We start from the raw sequence: 25,180 nt of genomic DNA on the forward strand, positions 1-25,180 counted from the left end.
ATAAGCTGCTTGCATTTCATTATTTTCACCAACTGCACCACTGATTACTATAACAGCTACAGAATGACTGACCTGTTGTTTGCAGAAGACCTGGAAGCGCTGAGAAAGCACGTTGTCCTGCTCATACTCCTCCATTCTCATTGCAATGTTAATGATATGAATGGGGTCGTCTGTATCTGACAGGCTCTGAAATAAAAGACTTTTTAAATTCTTCTTTGGCATAGATTGCAGCCAGAAAGCAAAAATATAATGTACACAAACTTTACATCACCAGATAAATTATGAAAGAAAGATTGAAGCTATTCTTGTATGAATTACAGAGGCATTTCAATGCCAATATTATTTTACAACTTTTCTGGGGAGACTGGCAGCTGCCATGAGAACAAGTTTTAAAATAATTAACAATGAAATTTTTTACCAATGAAAGAAGTTATCCTTAGATCTGACAGCTTGTCTTCGAGTATTATTCTGTGCCTCCTCTGCATGTGGCACCTGTCTATAGGGCCAGCTCCCTGTGTTGCTGGCTCAGCATAAAACCTTTATTTACTAAACGTCCCTCTGCCTCTTTCACCTACAAACATGGGAGCAACGAAATCAAAGTTTGGTACCTGTATGGACTGCATGGAGCCAAAATCTTCACTGTCAGACAAAAGAGGACTGTCAGGTTGTGGCATGCTTTGAAATTTGTCCAAAACACCCTCAAAGTTTCTGGAAAAGAAAATGAAATTTAAAAAAAAATAAATAGAAGTTGCTTAACAAATTTTCTGCTTGAAAAATGCAAACACTGGTATATACAGAAGAAATGAAAGGGAAAATGTGTCGGATATAGAAATGGATGCTTAGAGACAATGGGGCTCACCTGGACATCTGTTCAAATGTCTCAAATGCTGTCATGACTCCCATTCTCTGGCATACTGGAAGCTCCTCCCAGTTGTCTGAATCTGAGGACTCTTTCTCCATGCTGTTCACTCGCATCATTGCGCACAGGTCAAACCGAGTCACCATCAGTCTAATGTCATTAGAAATTGCACCATTATCCACAGGTCAAAGGGCATCATCATCAGTCTATCAACATTAGAAACACATACAATACAAAACATCTTTATAAATCCCTTATGGGAAATTAATTAACATCAGACATTACATGATGGTTACATCTTTAAAAAACAAAACAGGAACAGGTGTCAGCTGTGTAAGAACCTTCACTCAAAGATGAGTCCTAGCCATGATTTGGTTGCATATGCAAATTGCCGCTGGAATAAGAGTGCAGATATCGTTCGGTTCTACCTAGGGTATTTTTGTTTATATGTCTGTTGTCAAATTCCTGTCAAAATGAATGATAGTTGTCAGCTAAAATTGTAGAAAGTTTGTTATACAGAAGCTTGTGACATAGTGTCTCTAAGTCATTCAGCCCCCTCACAAGTAATTCATAAAGATTTTTACATGTAAAAATGCTGGTAAATCTAACAGCCTCATTCTCTTTAACTGAACTGTTATATCTTGCAGAAGATATAGGATTTCTTTCACCAGAGAGGACTAACCTGTTGGGATGAGATCGCGGCAACAGGAACCGGAACTCTACGACACAGTGTCCATCAGGAAGGGATGAATGTTGGAGCGAGTGTAGCTCATAAGCAACGTATGCTCGCCGAATGTACACCTAGCACAAATCCCACATTTTCTCAAGCTCTGGTTTGTGTCGAGTGTGTGTATAGAAACAGACATCTTTGAGTATGTAGCTATGTGCAACGCAACAAAACTGTACACTTATTTCCAACATTTCAGATACCATACAGACTGCATAAATAAAACTCTGCTCTCTCTCAGCAGAATGTGTTAAAGTCTCCTAAGACAATTACCAGCAACATTCTAACCTAGGGCTCCCTTAGACAAACCACAAGCACATCCTTTAAAAAATGATGTTGTGATTAAGTTATCATATGAGAAGCAATCATTCATGGAAAACATGCATGTGCTCTTGTCCTGGAAACTCATGAAAAGACAACTCCCATGCCCCTGCAGGCAAACATCTCAGTGATTTACCTCCAGTGCTGCACTTTCACCAGGTCATTAGGGTGGAAGAAAAATTCTTGTAGAACATCGTAAATTGCAGTTTCTGAGTTTATCAGCTTCTGTAATCACCAAAAATAGTCAAATACTCTACTGATCATGAGCTTCTCTTTAAATATCTCTCATTTCAAAATAGCATTCACGTTTGTGTATGTCATGATATGTTATTAAAGGGGAAGATATACATGCATATGGGTGCACATGCAAATTATGCACATTTCAAAATTTGCATCACTCAAAAGATTCTAAAACAGATTTCAAAATTTCATGATATTCCCCATCATTAATGAATAAATGTCATATAGCTACCTGCAAGTTTTCTGGAGAGAAATCATGACCATATATATTGATGGATGAAAGAAAGATGGACTCCATCTGGTTATAGCGTTGCTCATATGGAGGTTGGTGAGCTGCTATTAAAACCTGTCACAAGAAGACAAAAAAAAAAAAAATCTGCAAAGACCGTTCAAGGGAAACGCAATGGTTTATTAATTTTTTTTAATGACTGCCAGACTCATTAAAATTTACAGGTTTCCCATATACCAAGAGAACAGCCCTCTTACTTTCACTGCACTTCCTACACTCTCTCTCTCTCTCACAAGCACATATGCAAATGCTAAGTTCTATATCCCCACTCTCCTCACCTGTCTAGCTTTAAGAGCCACTTTGGAGTTTTCTGTCTTGCTCAGTTGTGTCAGTTCACTCAGAACACTGGCCAGCTCATCTGTTAGTCCAGGCTCTTTTCCAAAAAGATGATCCTGACAAAAGACATTGGTACCAATGAATTTCATTCTGCTTTATACAGCAAGCCAACTGTTCCATTCTCTACATGTTTGCAAAAATAAGTAAAATCATAAATAAATAAAATAACAAATAATTAATCACAAAAACTGCCTTTGATCCCTTTCAACGTACAATGAGCATGATGACCAGGGCATTTCTCTGTTGGATGGCCAGATGGGAAAAGATGGTTTGCACCACCACTGGAATATTTTCTTTGTTCTTGTCCCGAAGCTGTTGAACACACTTGTCATAGGAACCTGTATATAATCAACAGCTGTTGTACATACTTGTTACAGGAAGCTGTAATATGATCAACAGTTGATATATACTTGTTACCCCTGTGACTCAATTATCAGATGTGTCATACAATTGTTACAGGTACTGGTGCAATGACACTGCACACTCTTGCCTACAACACATGGCACAGAAAATTAATGTTCACACTGAAGCTTGCAAAAGATTAGTGATCAAAAAAAGAAAATATGCCTTAATGTACAAACATAAATCTTTTACCATGAAAGGTGCCGACAAATAGTAATTACTTGAAAAAAGAAAAAAAAAGGAAAAAAAGAAGAAAATAGTTCTTTCAAACCTTCCTCCACAAAATCTCCTGCCTGCACAAACCATTCACAGGCACATGAGCAGCAGCTAACAAAGATTCTGTAAAATACCAGCACAGCCAATCACTAAGAATGACAAAGTACAATGACTGACCATTTTGAAACTGAAGCTCAACCCTGAGGTACTGCCGGAGCAAGTCCTGCACAACACTCTTCATGTGGCCACGGATTCCATTCCGATAGCGCTGCACTAGCTGCACAACACCTTGTGTGGCCATAAAGAACACATCCCGGTCTCCTCGCTTGCTTAGTGTTGCTGCATAGTTGTCGATGACACTAGCAATCTGAATAAAAAGAAAAAAACTATCAAAACAATATCTATCTACACAGTTTAGCAAAACTGTATCTGTAAAAAGACTTTCTATCAGAGAAGGAGTTTATTTTCCAGAAATAAAGAAACTCTGAAGAAAGAACTCTGACCTGCTGGCTGGGAAACTGGCTGAGGATGGAGGTGATGTTGGAAGAGTAGGAGGACATGAGCTTGCGGATGGAACGCTCCACCAGGTGTGGCACTCGGCCCCTGATCATGGATATCAGCTCCTGAAAGATCCACACGACATGAATTTAAGCTTAGTTTTCTAACCTTAGGGGTGTAAAATATTTTTGTATTTATATATATATTTCAATATTCTACTCAGAGCAAACACTGCTTTTAGAACATTGCATTAACCAAAAAAAAAAAAAAGCCTAGTCATGAAAATAAGTGCACAGTTTAATGTGCATGCATATGACATCGAGGAAGTAGGCATGTGTGCAAGTCCATCGACAACTATATGCATGTCCCTTTTCTCACACACCTGAAGCTCCAACAAAGGCAGGCAAGGATCCTTCAGACAAGACATGAGTCTCTCTACTGTCACCAGGGCCTTTTGTTCAAAGTAGGGGTCAGGGAGAATGTAGCCACTCATTATGTTGTCCAGCTCTGAGCGTGTGCGCTGAAAGACCTGGTGCAGCTTGTCACCATGTGTCATTGGATTCTGGGGTTGAGGCAGTGTCTCTGTACACTCCAGGGCCTATGGTGTGAAAACATTCCTCAAGATGAGACAGATTTTACAAATATTTCGCACACAGGTAAGACCGAAAACCTACCAGTCAACATTATAATTCAAACAGCTGTGTGTGTTTTTAAACATATTTGTGACCTACAACACCAACATACCAGTTTATGGAATTGAAAATCTCAAATTAAAAACCACAGAGAGAAACCAGTAAGACATGGATGTTTTGAATACCTGCTGCACCCGACTGGGATCATCAAGCTGAAGATAGGCCACAACAGTACCTGGATCCAGTACTGACCCAGGCCGCCTGGAGAAGTGGATGCTGAAAGTAAACAAGTCACACACACACAATAATTGGATTTGTAGAGTGCATTTTCACATATGGACATGAGCTTAATGTGCTGCACAACAAAGATCATGAATGAACTGACAGTAAACCATACAAAAGCATTAAGGGTCAGCAGAAAAAAAAAAAAAAGAAAAGAAAGAAAGAGTGAACAGGAAGGAAATGCTATGATGATCAAGAAGAAATAAAAGACTAAGTGAAGGAATATTATCTTTAAGATTATGAAAGATACTTTCCAGATATAGGTCAGGCAGAATTAGAAGGCTTTAAATGAAGACATAGTTTGGAGAGAAAGAGAGAGCTCCAAACAGTGGGCCTGAAAAGGAAAGGGAATGTCTGCCAAATTTCTCCAGTCCTATATGTCTGTGGCACAGAAAGGACGGTGGCACAAACAGATCAAAGAGACCGACTGCAGAATTCTGAATCCCATCTTCAGAAAAAAAGTTACTGAGAACTTCAGCAACCTACAGCGTGTTGCCAATAGACATACCAGCCATTCTCTGTCACACGTAGTTCCATGACCATTTTCATGACCTCTATCTCTGCATAAACATCGCCTGAAAACACATGGCCCCCATCTTCCACAGCGAAGTTAAGTAGCTTTCCTGCTGATGGAGATCTGCAAAGGATAACATAAAAAAGTCAAAACCCAAAGCTCAAGAAAAAGACTTAGCTGATAATGAGGATTTTAATGAGGATTTGACAGCCTATAAAATACAAGCTACTGCCTTTCAGAAATGTGTGCAATTTTAAAGCCATTTTAATATGGTTCTAATTGCTTTATCTAAACTCACTGTGCTGAAGCAAAAGGAAAATGTTTTAAGTGACATTATATAAATAAACAATACACTATCAAAGATCATGTGAAGTAAGCAGCTATGCTTGCCTGAGAATTGTGGGATCATTTTCCTTTTGCATGCAACATGTCTGGTTGTCAATGGTAATGCGGTAATTGTTTACTTGTTCTTTCATATAGGTGGTGTAACTCAACCCATCAACTGACAACAGCAGCCCTCCATCACTTAACCTGCAAGTAAATCAAGTTTTTTTGTTAATCCACCATAAGAATATTACACATTATTCTCTTTACTAAAGTAAAATATTTTTCTGAAAAAGGAAATGGGGTGCAAGCAGCAAAAGATACAAGGATTATTTTGGTATCCAGTGTGTATTACTGAAACATGACTTGTTTTGCTGGATAGCAAGTTTACTGTACCTGTGGGCTTCCACATCTAGTGTAGATTTGTTCATGCTGAGCAGTAACTGCTCTGTCCAGTTTTGACTACCTATCAGAAATTAGAAAAACAAAGCTTCAAGCAAGGTAACTTTTATCTTGTATTTATCTAATACAGATCAAGAACAGATACTACACTTTGATCTTAGCCAAAAGGCCGAGAAGCAGGCCCGGTGCTGGTAAATGTAGCCACTAAATTTTGTCAGTGAGAACATTGCCTATACCCTTTTACACGCTTCAGATAACAGAATAAAATTAAAGGAACTTGGTTGCAATAGAAACTTTACATGCAATATACAGGAGATTTTACCTGTAAAGCGTACTTCACTCCTTCATAAATGAACTGTACATCAGCAATGTTCTTTAAAGAGTATGATGGCAGAATCTGACCCCTGCAAAAACAATTGCAATGCCACATTAGGATTAAGAATAATTACACTCATTTACTTAACCATGTTGGCAACACCAACTATTGACAACAACGCAAAAAAAAAAAAAACCCCCAAAAAAAAAAAAAAAAAAACCATGAGAAATGTTATCTCAAGGCTGCTCTTTGCACATGCACAATTATTCCTCTGTAGTTTGGTTTTAAGAAAGCTATGATGACTGCTACTTTTATTGCTTTGCCTGTCAATAGAATCCTATTTACCCTTCTTTGCTGATGAAACCTCAATAATATAATCAATAAGGGAACCAGACCAGGGTAATTCTCCCTTCTAAAGGTTGAAGAAAAAAAAAGACACATGCAAAACCCAAAAACATAAAGTGAAAAAAAAAACTTCTTTAAAGAAAAAATACAGAGCTTAATAAAAGGAGAGGAAGAAAAATGAACAGAAGAGCAGTAATGAAATGATTGTCTGAACTACAGCGTTCACCACTAACTTTTCCAGTGATGCTGTGAAATCTGAGAAACTGGAGATTATCTGGTGGTCAGCGATGTGCAGGGCACAAACAATGACTGCCAGCATTGTGTCTGGCCTTTCTGCCTTCACTTTTTCTGCAATGAGGCGATCAAGCCATCCTGTGGTAATGGTGTTTGTTTGATATTCTTCTGTTTCCAGAAGTTTGATCAAATACTCCACTGTTGTCCCAAAGTCACCACGAATAGACAGTTCCTTTAGGGCCACAACAAGGTTCCTGCAAACATAAAATTAAAATTTTAGTTTTAAAAAATAGCACTTTTAGTACCATTTTTTTTTCTTTAAGATACTTACATGATGTTAAAAGATTTCCAAAATTCACCATCAAGTTTCAGTCAAATTTAAAACCAATTATAATTGGATAAACATATACTCACTCTCTGGCAGCCTCTCGGTCCTCCCCCCATGAAAAACAATGTCCAAACTGCGAGTCAGCAAACTCATGCAGCCCTCCAGAGGCAGCAACACTAAAGTAGCCCCACACATTCTTGCTGCTGCGGAAGTTCAGCTCAGAGACAGTACCAGAACTAGGTTTGAAGCCCTGTTATGATAAAAAGGTGATTTTTTCTCTCAGTAAAATCACTTTTCTGAGACTTACCAGATGATGTGACCACAGGAGTTCAGTGCTACTACCGTCTGTATAGGATTGTATTGTGTGTGCTATTACAAGACCTCTGACTCTTAATAATCCACCCAGTAATCTCCCCTGAGCACCCATGATAGTTGTTGTAAATGTATGAGATGAATATACTTAAACTTTACACCACATTAGACTTTTCAGAATGTACAAAAGTCAAGTGAAAGCAAGCACACCAAGAAAATACAGATTAAAACTTCCCCCACCTCATCTGGGTTTTCACTTGTTATTCTGGCAGCAATGACATGACCACGTGGCTGAGGCTGATGCTGCGGCTGGTCAAAATCAATCACAGAATCACCCCATGGATCCTCGCCATAAAGCATACGAATGTCTTTGATGCGATACAAAGGCAGTCCCATGGCAATCTGCCCACAAAGACCAAGTCAAAGTGTTGACATCAAAAAAATAATCTAGTCCTGCAAGTAGAGTTCCAGATCTTGCAACATGTATTTATTTCAATGTTTATCATATGAAAAAAGACAAAACATACCTGGATGCAAGAAACAGAATAAATAGGACAAGACCTAGTAGTCAGTAAAAATATATATATATCTTCAACCAACAACTTGCTATACAGACATGCAAAAGTTAAAAAAACAACAACAAAAAAAAAAAAAACCAAACAAACAAAATTCAGAATCAAAACACTTTATCTGTTGAAAAAGCAGCATGAATAAACCATCACCTGCAACTGAGCAGCAGGTAAGTTGATGTCTGCAACCATTTCTGTACATGGGTGTTCTACTTGCAGACGTGGATTCAGCTCCAGGAAGTGGAATGTGTCATCACTGGCACTATATAGGTACTCCACTGTGCCTGCACTCACGTACCCCACCATCTTGGCTAGCTTCACTGCAGCCTGTGTGGGATAACAACAACAAAAATCTATTCATGGCTCATTCTATGGCAAGTTAATACAACATGGTGCCTAATAAGTCTCAATGATGGGATCTACAAACATTAGCTACTGAAGTTCCAGTCTTTTTCCCACATCACCAACTATTTCAAGCAAGTACTGTGAAGAATGCATCTAAGACCCTAATTTTTACTCTACAATATGCCATCCTGCACAACAAATAATTTCAGATTTCTGTCATAAAATGCTAACAACACTTTATGCTAATGAAAGGCATAACTTGACCACACTATTGCACGTGTCTGTGACTATTTTCTCTTTTGTGTTTTATTCGTGTATCTTGAATACAACTCTCTTTCACTGTCAGCATATATTGACAGCAAAAAGTCAAAAAACTAATGCTCTAAAGCACATCCACAATTGAGTGGAGAGAGAGAGAGAGAGAGAATGTGTTTATGCATGTATTTAATTTTGAAATGAACATTTGATGCCTGTAAAATGCCTGTTCACTCTCACCTTCTCCATCTTCTCAAACACATCAGGCTTAGCAATTACTGCAGGAGCCTCCTCGATGATCTTCTGGTGGCGGCGCTGAATAGAGCAGTCACGACCAAAAAGAGAAATGGCATTTCCATACTTGTCAGCCAGCAGCTGCACCTCCAAGTGCCGAGCAACAGAGGCCAGCTTCATGATAAATATTGGGGAGCCTGGAACCTCCTGCTGTACCTGGTATTCACAAATTTAAAGTGATTCTTCAAGATACCAAAGTTAATCAGGTGTGTAGCTCTTTTGAGGAAATTTAATGTGCTTTGTCATTAAATATGTTCTTTACTCTTTGGCAAACAGCTCCTGGTAAAAAGGTTGCATCATATTTACATTTGTTAGCATTTAAGATAAAACATAAAAATAATATCCAAGGTTTGGTGCGATTCCCCCTCCCCCCACAAAAATTTTTTCTTGCCTATAAATGCTTTCTGTTTGGTTGATCAACAGATGACCAAACGTAAAACTGTTCTTCTATCTCCAACGTCAGATCTTAGCGAAAAGGTTTCAAATTAGCACCCGTGTTCTATGTCTCCCATTTGATTTTCTTTGTAACACTTAACCTTGTAGGAAAAGGTAGCAGATGCCACTAAAAACTTGAGCTTATGGAACATAGTCACCCTGTTTCTTGGGTTTATTCCTTACCTGGCGGTACATATTGTTGAAATCATTGGCACTGTCTACTTTACGGATACCCTTGCCTCCTCCACCTTCTGAGGCCTTTATCATGACAGGAAAGCCAATCTCAGTGGCCACTTTCAGCCCCTCATCAACATTCATGGTGCACCCTCGCCTGTACAACTCTTGCGGAACAGACAGTGGTTTGCCCCTCATACAATCCTCCTCAGACCAACTGAGCTTTATGCCTGATCCGCTCCATGGCAGTGTAGGTACCCCAGCTGTTTGAGCGACAATGGAAGAGGCTATCTTGTCCCCTAGAGCCCACATGGCATTCTCTGGTGGTCCTGACAACCATGCCATATAGTAAATAAGACATTCATACAAAACAGGTATGTATGGACAATTTTCAGGATCGTACAAATTGCAAGTGATTTAATTTGTAATTTTATAAAAATTTATAAAAATATACATACATAGAGCAGTTTTGAAAATACAATGCCTATTGCTGAGAAAATCAAAAAAAGAAGGGGATTTTAAACACTAAAGCACACTGTAATTTTTGAATGTCAGAGAAAAGTAGATAAAGGCGTTAAACCAGTATAATAAAAAGATTTATACCAATGAATTGAATATTGTTCTTGTGCAGCAACTCAGGTAGTTTAGGATTTTCTGATGCATGACCCCAGCCAGCCCACACTGCCTGCACACGTTTCCATTTTTTAAATACAGATTCAAAAGTCTGTCCTTTTACTATACCTTAAAAGGACATTGCTATCTCAAGTAGACAAATGCAAAACATAATTATATGAACAGCAACATTCATAAGAATTTCACCAATGGTGAGATAAATGTGCATTTCAAGCCTCAAGTATGTATGGGTGTGAATATTATATGCGAGTGCATGGACAAAGAGGGAAATAAGTGGATGTGTGTGTGAAAAATTAATAATAAGTACACATGGGCATATCCATTAGTGTGTGTGCATATATATATACACATACAAGTTTCTTATAATTATAATCAGAATTTTTTGTAACATGGAATATACCAGCACGTGACCAGGAACTTTGTGCTTCACAATACCGCGGACCAGGTTTTGGGCAGCCCCCCCACCTCTCTCAGTTGGGTCCATGTGGTTCTGACATCCTTTCCCTCACTTTCTACTGTTCTTTTCCAAGTCTGCTTTGCAAATGTATTTAAGTATAAATAGGGCTGTGTGGGTAAAGGAGGGGAATATTTTGAAAGATTAAACCAAATAATAACATGCCAATGGAAGGTGCTGTGAAAATTATCCTACAATTCCTGTCTGGGACTATGTGGGTTGGCTTTAATATCTTCAAAGCATACCTATCAATGACATGAAGACTGACCTGGACATGCGTGCGCTTGGCAATGTCAAGAATGAGCTCCACATTAGCATAGTTGTTGTTGTTTGTTCCCCCAGGCACAGGAATGTATTGGTCAGCCATGCGAATATACTCTGCAAAATGAAACAGCTTTCTTCATTATCAAGCTTATGTAAATGAGTACAAGTCGGCACATTCGCTGAAGCCAAATTCTAATCTCTGCATCTCAGATTTGGCAAACAGAGGCAATCCAAGATTTTAATGCTGACCTTCAGACACACTTCTGTAAAGATTTCCAATACCACCCACTACCCACCCCCAAGCTTTTGTATTTGCCAGATATATTACTGTATTTGTTACTTGGAATATTTTTTTATTAAGGCAGATTATGCTCACTACCAGAAACAGAGGTGCATTATAAAAGTACTTTATTACCACTACAAAACAGCTTCCTGAGAATTTACCTGCATTAGCTTTCAAATCTTCTGGTGTGACCATGACAACAAAACGAATAGCTCGCTCATTCCGAAACATTTCATAGGCCCATCGCCTCACTGATCTCATGCATTTCACTGCAGCAATGCCATTGTTGGCAATAAGGACCTAAGACAAATAATAATAGTGTAAACAAATTTGAAATCTTTGAGCATTTCTAGTTTTTCCTGACTACAAAGCCAGCACCCATAAAAGCTCTATTGAAAATGGTTATATAAATGTAAGAGTTCTGTTTTCATGGTATATTACAAAAAATAATTAGCTTAATGCCATTCTTCAGAATCTTCACCAAATGCAATGAAAGCACTTTACCTTGTTTATCACCACATCCCCACCAAAGCACTTGACATACTCCTCTGGAGTGGCCACACAGAAATCTTTGATATAAGCTCTTCGACCCTTGGTTGTATCCAAAGAAATCCCTGACATGGTATGTCTGAAATTTAAAATCATCAGCTGATTTAAAATATGGAAGTTATCAAAATCCACAAAAATTCTATCTGACCTAATTCTTTATTAAAAAATGCTGTGCCTTTTTATCACATACTGTTATCATACTTTCATCAACAACTTACAAAAAATGAATTGACACATTCATATTTTAAAATGTACACAATCATCTTTAAGAGGGTTAACAGAAAACACACATTAAGTCTCACGCTGCAGTGCAAAAAAGGAAATGAAAAAAATAACATTTCAAAATAACAGGGTAGTGGATACTGACAATATCTTAGAAAAACACAGCAAATATACTGTGAATGTCACAAGTGCTTAGGGTGCCAAGCAGGCATTTGCAAGCATTGTGCAATCTAGTAAAGCAAAACTAGAAAACACTGCCAGCAGTGGAATAAAATGGACTAAAAATGCAAAAGCACTGCATGTAATAAATAACAAAACAATTCTAAATAATAAATGGCTAACTACATATTTTTAACGCATAAGACACAACCACTCCAGTTACATAGAATATAGACACACACAAAACAAAGCCTCTGCTCTGTAAAGCTCTCTGGGAAAGTAGGTCATTTCAACCCCGAAATTGTGTGGCTCTTATCAAGCATCTCGACACAGAAGAAAAAAGTGCATTTTGGAAAAGTCCTCTGAGATGAAATATAAGCTTATCTGCAACCACTACTACTCAACACAAGTCTATCACCTTCAACTATGCTGTCTAGTTTAATCACCTGATAAGCATTTAATTTTCATTTTTGTTTGCTACTCATTTAGCTGTCACCAAATCCCCTACTGTTTGGTCTACATCAAATGTACACATCTTGGATATACCCAAATGGTTTTCTATGTACGAACTTAAACCAGCTGCTTTATTTTCAAACACTGCAACACAGAATGGCTTTAGATGGAGTGACAGACTTTTTCTTTAATAGCCACTTATGTCCTTTAAGACTGAAATAAATACTCTTGGACAAACTTAATATTAATTAGTGTTTAAATTTGTATGATCTTCACTGTTGCCCCAAACACTTGATAGAGTGGGTAGGGTTACAGAAATACACTTTTTTTTTCACCGTTTCAAAAGATTTATTTGACTTATCAAGAACTAGTACAAAGTCACTTTGGTTAAAAAAAAAAAGAAAAAGAAAAGAAAAGCAAAAAGGCCAAAGTGCTAAAAATAGCCAAATCTGATGAGGCAGGTTTTACTTTAAATACAAATACTGAGAGCAGTGTACTTGCGACATCAGATTTGGATAAATGCTTTTAAACAGGCAAGTAAGCCAAGGTTTATGAAGCAGACTATAGAAATAAAAGCTCTTTAAAAAGAAAGTATGGGCGATGGCTAAATGCTCCAAGCTTTGGACAGAAGCAGAATACTAGATAATCACTAATCTCAACTTTTCCATACAGCCAACATATGATGTCTTAATCCTTAGATGAACATACATTTGCATAGAAGGGAAATAATAAAAAAAAGTTTTAGTTTTTGAATACCAAACTTAAAATTACCATCAGAGAACTGCATCTACATGATAAAGTAGAATCATGATCTTGTTATGAGCAGTCTAATATGGTTTTACACAGTTGGTGTTCTTAATAAACTAATGGCAACATTAAAATTTATCATAGTTACACCCCTAGCACAGACAACTTACTGCATTAATCACGTCTTTTTCCTGGAAAACATGCTGCACACACCTGCTATTGCAATTTTTTGCTTTCCTTGTCAGTTTAACATACTCAAGACTGCTCAAGCACAGATTTCAAAGTCACGAAGGAACATTACCTTCTTGACACAAATATAGAGTATGAACCATTGCACCTACCTATCACCTAGGTGCAGTAACAGGCCATTCCCTTATCTACCAATGACATGGATTTGATCTGGGTCCAATATCAATCTCGTGAACCCTGATATACAGATAACCCTTTTGGCCTTTACTGTTTGCAATGTTACATTTGCAACACCAGCCTGCAAGGAGGCACACACATAACACATCATTCATTCTAAAACCCTATTTCACTCACATTCCTAATCAGCCACCAATAAATGTGCTGACAGAGTATAAAAAAAACCTGTTGTGTAAAAAAAAAGCGAACAGCAGTTAAAAATACTTTGACCCATAACACAAGATGCTGAGGGCCCATAAAAAAAAGACTACAGTTCATACCGTGGTAAATCCATTGTTTCTAATTTGCTTCCAGTTGTTTTGCTTTAGACAGCCCATCTGGTCTTCTAAACAGCTTTGCACCAAACCGTTCTTTATGGTACATGCCATTGCCAGCTAAGCACACTTATCGCTAAAACTAGGTCAGTAATGCTGATTCCATGGCAATGAAAACATCCGCTCACACTGCTGGGGGCGAGGGGTAAATACATGGTACAGGAAGCAAGAAAGCCAAGTTGTGGTGGGAGGGGAAGAAATGTTGCAGAAGTACATCAAACTAATGACTGTGTATATGTTGCTGTATTAGCTGTTGACCCTGTCAATGCTTCAGAATTGTAACAGTAAAACACAGAAAATATAAATTATGGAATGCATGTACCAATGAAAAAATATTGTTCACTAAAGTGCAAGAAATGGTGCAACTGTTTAACTGGCTCTGCACTATAAAATGGACAAAAAATATTGCTTGCCTCTGAAGGTTAAAAGCCATGCCTATATCTTAACATCAGAGAGAAAACATTATAGTTCCTAATCTCAACTCAAATCCTTAAAATAATCTACATTAATACACTCACAGAATTTGGGGTAACTTTGCAGCAATGTTCTACTTTTTCCAGAGCAGGCAGAAAGCCTACGCCTTCTCTACTAATGGAAAAACCTGTGGTTAAACTAATGTGTTAAAGTTTTAATTTAAAATTAGAAACCAGTCCAAGTATTATGTCAAAAGCTCAGGTGAGCAAATAACTTTCATAGCTTTTAACCATCTCATTACGGCCTACAAACGAATCTTAGGTATTGTTGTACAAGAGAAAGCAGGCATGGGATGTTTATAACCCTATTAAAAATGTAACAAAAGAGATTAATGTATAGAGGAAAAAAATCCAAGAAATAAACTTAATGCTTTTGGATGACAGCTTTAGATGTCTTTTTGAACATTTGAAAAAAAAATTCATGCTTGATCAATAAAATTAAAATTACTCTGAAATATGAAACTGAAGAGGAAAAGGTTTAAGAATATACAATAATAATTCAAAATAAAACTTTAAGTGTTTCATGCTGTGGTCAAACTTCTCGAATGTACTGTATATAACAATACTGATAACTCAAACTTTATGAACAGTTTCTAATGATGACTGTATCAGAGTTAACATCATTTGATAGCTTATTTTCCTTACTTTTCCCTTGAGGAAAAAGGCAGCTGAACTCTGAAAAATACAATGGCAATGTCTGATCTATATGCATTTGTTTTGGGAGAGACCAACAATCATTGTGAAAAATTCAGTTTCAACTGAAATAATTCTAAACAGTAATTAAATATTAAAGGTAATACTCTTGTTTATGACTGTGCCAGACATCATTACTATGAGTAAATTGCAGTAACATTAAATCATCAATAAATGATTCTATAATTGTTAACTTTAATTTTATTTTAATATAAATGAAAAAATCCAATGGAGTTTGACTGATGATCCATTATTTGTGTGATGCAGTATTTTTTTTAATAGGAATTTTGAAGATTTCATTAAACCTCTGTTTCTGAAGCCCAACCTCCTACCTTTCACTTGGCAACACAATAAGTTAGGGATTATCTCCCCTGTACTACAAAGTCAAAGTAGCTTTCTCCCAGATTTTCAGGATAACTTTGAGCATATATAGGTATGGATACATCAAACATGCACAAATAAATTTATGCTAACAGATGTTTATTGCATCTGATGCCACATTGGCACTTTTAAAAGAAAGTGGATCAACGGCAAACATGATAGGGAAATGATACAAGTAGTAGTAATTGTGAAAAAAGGCTAAACAACTATTAGTGCCACATACATTACTATTACTGATAAAACTTGCATAATGGGCACATGACAGAAAAGACGGAAAGAGCAAAATGAACATTTTACACAGACAACACAGAACACACCAGTCAGGGCACAACATCTAAGAAAAAAAAAACCCCAACTGATCCATGCCCAAGTATCAGGTCCACTATCAGCCTAATTAATACAATCTCCACAGCCTGGCCTAGTGAATCTGCTGGCCACAGCTTTGTGATGCAGTGTTGTAACCACAGTAGTCTGAGGTTATAATACTGTGCTTAAATGAATACATAAGGGAAAAAATACTGGAACCTTTAGGAATAGTTCCACTGTGGATTACTTCCCTTTAGATCCCGAAAAAAGTCAAATAATCAGGTATTTCGTTATGTTTGAGAGTAGGCGAAGTTTAGTTGATCAAGCACCATGTCGAAGTCGGTTGCCGGTTACTCAATTCAACATGGATTTGTACTTAAACAACTGAGAAAGAGAAAAAAACAGTAAGTAATATTTAAATTCTAAAGTATATTCTAATAAAATATATGCCTGTTTTGTATTTTGTGTGCATATACAGTGGAACCTCGGTTAGCGAACGCCTCGGATAGCGAATATTTCGGTTAACGAACAAAAATTTCGTTAAAAATTTGTCTCGGATAGCGAACAAAATTTCGGATAACGAACAGCCACCTGAACCACACGTGACCGACCAGCATGTCATCATTCGCGCTCGAGACACAGTTACCTTACCTGTGCGCATCCTTCTTATTTAGTGATTTTTGTGCCTTATTTTAATAAGATAATCCCCAATAATGGCTCCAAAGAAGATTAACAGCAATTAATAGTAGTGAGGTAATGACAAGGAAGCGGCCAACAAATGAATTGAAAAAGGAAATGACTTCAAAGTATGAAGGTGGCATGCGTCTGTCGGATGTGTGATGTCGTATTACCGAAGAGTTTTACAAAAAATGCAGAAGCAACAGACACTGGACAAGATTTTTCCTTTAACCTCAAAGCTACAGAAAAGGAAAGTCACCCCCGATTTTACAATGTCACGTGCTCATGGAGGGGGAATCCAAGCAGTAATTCCACCCCTTCCTCCCCACACCTCCATCCACCCATGCTGTCAAAACGGCAAGTTTTCTGATGTTTAAATGCTTTCGTTAATGTTTTTATGTTTATTTAACTCCTTTTATATTGCATTATAACTGTTCTCATTAAAACAAATACCTATAGAGCCTGTAACTTTCAAATATTAGCGAGTCAACAGGGGCTAGGAACCAATTAAATCTATTTCCTTTATTTCTCATGGAAAAAATTGTTTCGGATAACGAACAGCTTTCCAGAACGGATTAAGTTCGTTAACCGAGGTTCCACTGTATTGTATAAATATTTTTTTCTTAATGTCATACTTTTGACCTACTTTCTGATTTGTGAATTCTCTGTCCTGTACAGTAACAGTTTTTCAGTTGCTTTTACTAAAAGAAAATAAAACCTACAACTGTTAAAATTCACACCACATAAATCTCTTTAAAATGTTCTTTAAAACGGAGTATCACAGATAGTTGTCTTTATTGTAGCTTAATAGATATAATATTTTAAAATACCAGTCAAAATTTCATTTGCCAGATTTTGCCCCAGTGTAAGGAACAACTAGCAACCTTGAAGACTCCCTGCAGTGTTGTGAAAGTGCTAACACAACTGTAAGTCAACTGCCATGATCTGCTTGAACAATGCATGAATACATTTTTGTAAAACTCTATCAAGTTGACTGCTGACAATTAAAGGTTGAGGCATAGATACTGACCACACTAATTATAATCTTGGGAAAATATGTTACAATGTGACAGGTAGAAAAGGGATCCATTATTGTAATTGAAGGCAATATAAAATAGGTTATAATAATGGGAAATATTTGGGCAGAATAGACAGTTTCTGAACTAAGTATTTTCAGTAATAGCAATAATAATTATAATCATAAGGGGCACAGAACTACAATCCATGGTGTGCTGAAACTTTAATATGATGATATCCTATTGCTATTATTCTCCTTTTGCTTTAAACCTGCCTATCATTATGACTATTAAACTTTGTCATTATTATTTTCTTTGCTAATAAAGATAGGCTACAAGTTTTTAACAGATTTGAATGTGAAGTTGTAAAATATCATTTGAAAATCCTTCATTTTAAATTACTACTTTAGCATGATGTTTATTACAATGGGAAACTATGGTCAACTGCAATTTTTATGCTTAAATCGAATAAAGAGGAAGACATTAATTATCAATATGCACAAACTGATGTCCTGAATGATCTTCTCAGGTCAGCTAAAAAAGGATTTTTTCCCCTTAAACTTTGTACACTTTGACAGCATAAATTATTCAGCACTCTTGCCATTTTGTTAACAGAATAGTGAGGGGATAGTAATTTGGACATCCCTTTATGTTAAAGTAGGGTAAAAAAAAATACACGGCTGATTAATAAAAGCACTATTTAAAATATAAAAAAATTACTCAAACTAGATCACCTTATTGTTGACTTTGTGACATCTGCTCCTGAATCAGAGTACAGTGAAGACTCTGATTCGCTTCGATACATGCTGGGTGATGATGAACCAGTGGACAGATCAGCACTCACTTGATGACTGAATTTTCTCCTACTTATTAGAGGCCCCACTTGTTCTTTGGCCTCTGGATGGTCATCATCATCATCTTGGTCAAGATTAAAAACAACCTTTTCACTGGATTCATCACCTGCATCCTCATCCAACTTTCCCGCTCCAGATTCTTCACTCTCTTCTGCTTTGTTTCCCAGACCAGACATACTGTCCACCTCCCAGTAGTCTTCAGCACAAACAAATTCTGTTCCTTCAAAACAGAAAGAAAAGGAAATTAGAAAATCTATTTATTATGAGCATCGTTTACACACAAAAAAAGAAAAAAGTGTAAAACACCAAACTGTTATTGTTGCTATCGATGCACTGTCCAAACCATTTGAGTACAGTTTCCCATCTGGTAACCATTTCTAAACACATATCATCACAAATTATCTTGGAATATCTTTTATTAATGACAAATACAACATACCCTAGCCCTTTTTTCATAACTATTTCTTCATACTAACAGCTGTACCTGACTTACGTCTTGAATAACGTGAATCCTAGCTAACCTTAAGGCTAAGTAGTTGATGCGAACGATAAACCTTTTTTACAAAGTGGGTCGTGGTAGATTCTGGCATGTATGGTATTTACTCAATGGTACTGCAAGTTTACTGCATCAATATTTTCTTACAAAGAGTAATGCAAGTCGCCTGCATTTAGTTTTACGGAGCCTGACAACTGGGTCTGGCATGGGAGGGCACACTTTACAAATCGAAAGAGAAGAAAATAGAAAATAACTTTTAAAAAAAATTGCATAAAAAAACGGATATACCTCCAAGAAAATTCTGTAAAAATAAATAATACTGTCAGTCAGCTAGCTCACAGAGCTAACTTAAAACACGTGCGTGGAGCAGTGATGCAACTGTGTCATGCTACTTTGTCGTTCGTTCGTCACCAGACGATGGCGTGAGCCGACCATACTTCCGGAAATCCTCGTTGCCTGGCTCGGGTGAGATCTCACGAGGTTACCGCGAGGTCACGGACGTGGGCATCGAGTTCCTTTACGAAGACTATTCGAAGTCAGCGGAAGTATGGACAGTTGTTTTGCTTACATCGATGTAAAATGTTCTGAGATACTACAACAGAACGTAGATTTTACAATTAATTTCCTGGTAAAAAACCTGGGACTCATCAGATCAGGCCCAAAGATTGGGAATAGGGGTTCAAGGCCGTGTCAATAGGGAGCGCGGACCTACGTCAGTAATGAAGGTCTGTGTGTGATTAAAGTATAAAAACTTTCGTAGTGCTTTACGGGGTTATCAGTATCAGAGAGAGGATGGTAAAGATTCTATTTATTTGTTTTAAAAAGCGTAATATCTGGACAACTATTTGTTTTGCAACCTTTTGAAACCAATATGGGTGTTTTTCCACCCATGCACCTCCTACCCTTTCTGTTCACCATAAGGGAAAACGGATTGAAAATCACAGAACATATAATTTGACTGTGATGCAGTCCCAACAGTTTTTCAATAGTCGTCCTCAAATTAAAAATAGCATTACACCATTTATAAATAGAAAAGAAATGGTGTGGTCGAGTGCGTTCAATCACACCTTTCGAAACGTTCGGTCATAAAATATAACACACAAGCCTTAGAGATTTTCTTGTTAATGCCGATCGCTATATACTTTTATACGACGAGCGCACACATTTCAAAAACAATTAACATTATCACCCTTACTGGTCTAAGGCATAAAATTGAAAGGGGCTTTATTGTACATGTAATAAATTCTGACGTGTGGCATAACAGAATTAATTGAAATTCATCGACCAGCCCTTCACCTATATATATATATGATTTTAAAGGGATATATAGATATAGTGAGGTGCACAATTTTTTTTACAACCGGGTAAAGCTAATACAAAATGATCGGTCGCACTGGGTTTCTGTTCCGAGCGCCAGAAGCCGGCCTTTGTTGCTGAACTGAACGCTCTTGCCACGTACATGCTTTGACTTTTCTCGTCACAAAACAAGACGTACTGATGAGGTCAACCACCTCGACTGATGCGGTGGACCCCCTGCCCTCTTTCTCGCCGGTAACTGATCCATACTGCGGCTATCACTGATATCTCTTGTTGTCCCCTTGCTTTCCGCCAGACGCGATTACAATTTTACAATTGAAAAAAAAAAAGACTTAGATATTCGAAATCTCGCACAAATGTTAAAAATAATATTTCCTCATTTCCGAGATAATGGCCTATCCGTGAGCACAACGAAAAGATCTGATTTGAAAAGCAGGTGTTAAACACATTGACTAATCCCACCATGCAGTTGCACAGGTAGGTAAAATTACTTTCATCGTGTCGCCGTTGCAGAATACCTGACACACACTTTACGGAAGAATACAGAAGTACCCGCTTTGTACCAGCCACAATCAGTGCTTTGTTTGATGATGGTCGCCGTGATGTAGCCTTATATATAGTTGCTGGCTTGGCATAAAACACAATTATTTAATGATGGGAAAGAGTCCGTGTGCTAGCCTGATTGACAAGAAAACTAATTTATAGCCTTGCTTGGAGGTATTACCGCTTTTTGATTTAAAAAAAAAAATTCTTTCAATTTCTGTTCTCCCATAAGAGTCTCTATTCGCACTTCGATAAATCAAGTGTCGGTTATGTTTTGTAAACAAACTATGAAGAAGGTAGTATATAAAACTTTCTGAGTCATTTCATCGGTATTATGAACTCACGATGTACATTATGTTTTCTGTATTCACTTTTATCGACTAACCTTTCTGTCAAAAGGATTATATATATTAAACAAGTACGTACGCACGCGTGTGTGTGAGTGATAACTGAAGCATAAAAGCAACGAAACAATGAGTTATAATTAACTCACGGAAAATTCCCTGCAGAAGAAACTCCGATATCAACTGCAGAAAAATCCTTAGTGTTCTAAGAAACTGTGTAATGAAGACCCTCATATATCGTGGGGATAGCTCGCCCTGCTTGCGAGCCGACTGCAAATACACAAATAAATCTCGTGCTTTAAGGTCATCGCCTTTCAGCGAAGTGCTGCGGACTGCTGGTCCACAGAATTGTCCATCGACCATCACAAACATTGATTATATGCCGTTGGTCCTGGGGCCGTGTGCACGACACCTCGCTACGCTTAGTCTGGCTTGCTGGCTAAACGCAAAGCATCGGCTAAACTGCCTAGTGAATGGCCGTGCATCTGGCCCCACATCTTCAGACCCTCTAGAGATCTGTTATAAAGCAAATACATTAAACTGATTCGTGCCCACGTTCGAGTCTCGGGCACACACGCGCAAAGTTCACAGCAATGACCAGTATGACATGAATACAGAATGGCCAGTATCCTTAACAAAAAGGAACACTTTTGTCTGATAAAGCCTTTTCATTTTGCAGATTCAAATCATAGTTCTCTTAACAATATTAACAAGATATCAACTTGCAGGTTTTCTTCTGATGGGGTAGTGCTTGCTTATTTTCATAGTCGCTTTATTCCTCTCGATCTGTAGTCAAAACTCGTTAACTCGTCAACCCGTCCCCTCGACACACGTTGTGGCAGAATGACCCCCCCCCCCCCCTCAACCTAAAAAAAAGTGTAATATATAAAGGAGATCTGAAATTAACCTTAGTACTTAGCCATGGGCTAGCAGCAAGCGTTCAATACATGCCCGCAAGCGAATAAAGAACACACACGGGTATGTTGATGGACACGCTCATGCAACCCAGCACAGAAAATATTCATCACGAGAGATCGCACCCCGCTTTTGACACGATAAAAGGTCAAGGGGTCTACTATCTGTAAGCTGTTCTCGGAGAACTTTGCTCGGGATGCCTTTAGATAGCATCACCTACCTTATTAATAAAGCAAATAACGCATACACCTTCAGACGTTCAGGTAGCGTGACGGCCGGAATAGTGAACAGGTGGATACAAGTACACTACTTAATATGATGATTGTCTTCTATAACTATTGATTTGTTTTTTACATAATGACTCACCTTACACATAGTCAGGTTTGAATGATCAATCTCTTCTATATAAAAATAAAAGAATTTTTAATTTAAAAAATGCTGTATATTATCATGGAAACGAGCGTATTCCATTTCAAAGAAAAGTTTTTGTCATATGAGATTTGCTTAAATGAAAGGTGAACTTTTTCTAATGCAGAATATCTTGCAAGCATCTATTTACAGGTGCTTGCGGCAATAAGCTTTGACCCTAATCCATGGTTGCATTGACCCACAGTAAGCTCATCTATAATTTACATGCGTTGGCGTAAAACTTAGTCACTCAGCGGAAGAATTTGATGATCACCTTCGATTCCGACCTCAAACGGTCGTTGCAAGCTGCAGACTTGACACTAACGGAGACTTGAAACAAGTCAGCCTCGGCAAACAGTTTTCATACTGCAAGTCTTTATTTCTAATGGGTCCTCAGCTTAAGGTCAATATGCGAGTATGTGTCAGGAGAGCAAGACAAATTGCAACATATATGTCTCCAGGCATTAAATTATGCCACATTAATAATATCTGAAATGCAGAAGACGACTCTCGCTCCAACAAAATCGATCAAGTTTTTTCGGACATGGAAATTATCAAAGTTCAATCAAACAGAGCTCTGCAGTGGTTTCCATGGTATCCAGACTGACGTGCACACGGAATGTCAAAGGTCGATGATCTTGTTTTGCTTCAGCTCATTTGCACGAATAGATTATATTTAATTAAATAAAAAATAAAAAATATTATTTTTATTGATTCTATTAATCTTTTACGCATGCATTTTGATATAGACTGAAAATCACCTTAGTAATGGTGAGAAGAGCGAAGATAACGAACTTGATAATGATGACTTCGATGAATGGTGAGCATTTTATACATCACCTTATTTATACAGGTAACGAAAGCCTTAGTTTCTACAGAACTACGATGGTTTGGCAGCGTTAAGACGGTTTTAGTTACCATTTTCCCTTGATCATCTTCCATTGACATATGGATTCTGTTCAAATTTAGGTTTTCTAATTTTATTTTATTGTCGATCAACCAAAATCTCGACTCTTAAGAACTTGTAACTGAAAAAGTAATCGAATAAATGAGATGTTCGGTGAGCGTGGTAGCCTGTTCTTGAAGAGAAAATGAGTGTGAGGAATTAGGAAAGGAGTAAGCACCGTTCACTACCATTACACGAGATAAAAATCTTATCGAGCAATGGTTGCAAAAAAAAGACACACAAACAATTTTGTATCATCCAGGATTTTATAATTTAGTAGGTTACTGACTTTTGATAAAAAGTCAAGAAACATCTTTTTACTGAAAAGTCTTACACGATAAAACTCAAACTAAACTTTTACGTTTTGAGACCCTCGATGCCAAATCATGAAGGTTTTGAGCTCCTCTCCACCCTCATCCCTGCGTGGGTTCTGAGGGGAAAGAAACCCTGTTCCCCAGTCTTTTGTTCATGCATCACAAAGGGTTGAGCTTCGCGTAACGTCTAAAATCAATCGATGTTGCTTGTTCTGAAGCATCATGTGTGTGCGACATGACATTTAAAATTAAATTTACATTTGATTGACGGAGCGTTTTAAATCTTACCTCGATTCATTCTGAAGTCTGGAGTAGAATGTCGTCTTTGCGACATTTTCGGAAGGTCTGGCCACTGCGGTCGACGTATCCCACCTTGTACGTGCAGACAATTAAGCTTGGTGAAAAAGGAGAAGTGGGGGCAAAGGGCGCAGGGATCAAGGGAGAAACGGGGGAAATCACGTGCGCCACCTGACAGGTATGCGTCAGACAACAGCTCAAGAGTTGTCAGAAATAAATCATCCGAGTCTACTACCTTTCCTGAAAACGGGAGCAAAAACAAATTTGTGATGACAGAAAAGGACCCGAAGAATTACATAATTACAGAGTGATGAGACACCAATGATATAATAAATGTCAATTTTATACGGACTAAATAACGTAGTCGTAGTATGGCTTGTTTCACAACTGAAAATCTCCATGTGACCTCCATATATTACCTCAGTGACTTATAACATACTGTCTGTATACATTTTGCATGTGAAGTTTTAGGGGTGCCCAGTATATAGTGTATATAGTGGTTAAAACACTCGCTTGTCATCGCCACCACTTCAGTGAGAAGATCAGGGTTCAGATCTCGTCTCGGGACACTCTCTGTATGTGACACATGACTGTAGGGCTGGGGGTAGGGGATTTTCTCCGGATACTCGTCTGGTTTAAATCCTCTCCCCACCTCGATCCCCTTTAATACGTTAAATCACCAAAAGGTGGAAACACTTCAATTCCTACTAAACCAACCAAAAACCACGTATAAAGTTTTACATGTATAACGATTATTTCCTTGTCTGCTGACTTGTTTCTTTTTCCTTTTTACAGTAGACACAAATTTTGATCAAGCAACTAGCAGAACACTGTGGGTGTGATTATAAGCAGAAATTAGAGTACGCTAGCTGTATTAAAACCATCAGATCGCTATAAAGGTCTAAAGCCTATATAGGTATATACGAGAACTATGCAACTATGTCACAGGCTTTCGGTAACAATCATGTACAGGGACTATATCTGGATAAAGAGCACCAAATATTTCTTATATGCTGTTAACCTGTCAAGCAGGTAACATATTATGT

The 25,180-nt window shown here is 37.7% G+C and overlaps 1 protein-coding gene and 1 pseudogene across 1 annotated transcript in view; both read right to left on the reverse strand.

Annotated features, from left to right (window-relative positions):
- The window catches only part of LOC112565543 (acetyl-CoA carboxylase-like), a 37,404-nt gene extending 13,218 nt beyond the window's left edge, over window positions 1–24,186 (reverse strand). Inside the window, 31 exon segments of the mRNA XM_025241035.1 lie at window positions 73–186; window positions 609–708; window positions 860–1,009; window positions 1,542–1,660; window positions 2,044–2,060; window positions 2,063–2,132; window positions 2,380–2,493; window positions 2,715–2,828; window positions 2,986–3,110; window positions 3,568–3,757; window positions 3,894–4,013; window positions 4,271–4,486; window positions 4,706–4,796; window positions 5,311–5,439; window positions 5,707–5,847; window positions 6,037–6,079; window positions 6,082–6,106; window positions 6,365–6,446; window positions 6,937–7,191; window positions 7,352–7,515; window positions 7,818–7,979; window positions 8,300–8,473; window positions 8,987–9,196; window positions 9,659–9,978; window positions 10,253–10,334; window positions 11,005–11,114; window positions 11,445–11,583; window positions 11,788–11,911; window positions 15,272–15,301; window positions 18,435–18,774; window positions 24,126–24,186. Of these exon segments, the coding sequence (XP_025096820.1) occupies window positions 73–186; window positions 609–708; window positions 860–1,009; window positions 1,542–1,660; window positions 2,044–2,060; window positions 2,063–2,132; window positions 2,380–2,493; window positions 2,715–2,828; window positions 2,986–3,110; window positions 3,568–3,757; window positions 3,894–4,013; window positions 4,271–4,486; window positions 4,706–4,796; window positions 5,311–5,439; window positions 5,707–5,847; window positions 6,037–6,079; window positions 6,082–6,106; window positions 6,365–6,446; window positions 6,937–7,191; window positions 7,352–7,515; window positions 7,818–7,979; window positions 8,300–8,473; window positions 8,987–9,196; window positions 9,659–9,978; window positions 10,253–10,334; window positions 11,005–11,114; window positions 11,445–11,583; window positions 11,788–11,911; window positions 15,272–15,301; window positions 18,435–18,774; window positions 24,126–24,171 (4,116 nt within the window). The 5' untranslated portion in view covers window positions 24,172–24,186.
- Window positions 6,021–6,223, reverse strand: LOC112567383 (annotated as a pseudogene).
- Window positions 24,187–25,180: the final 994 nt, after the last annotated feature.

The sequence above is a fragment of the Pomacea canaliculata genome, linkage group LG6 (genome assembly GCF_003073045.1).
Source record: "Pomacea canaliculata isolate SZHN2017 linkage group LG6, ASM307304v1, whole genome shotgun sequence".
In the NCBI taxonomy this organism is placed as follows: Eukaryota; Metazoa; Mollusca; class Gastropoda; order Architaenioglossa; family Ampullariidae; genus Pomacea; species Pomacea canaliculata.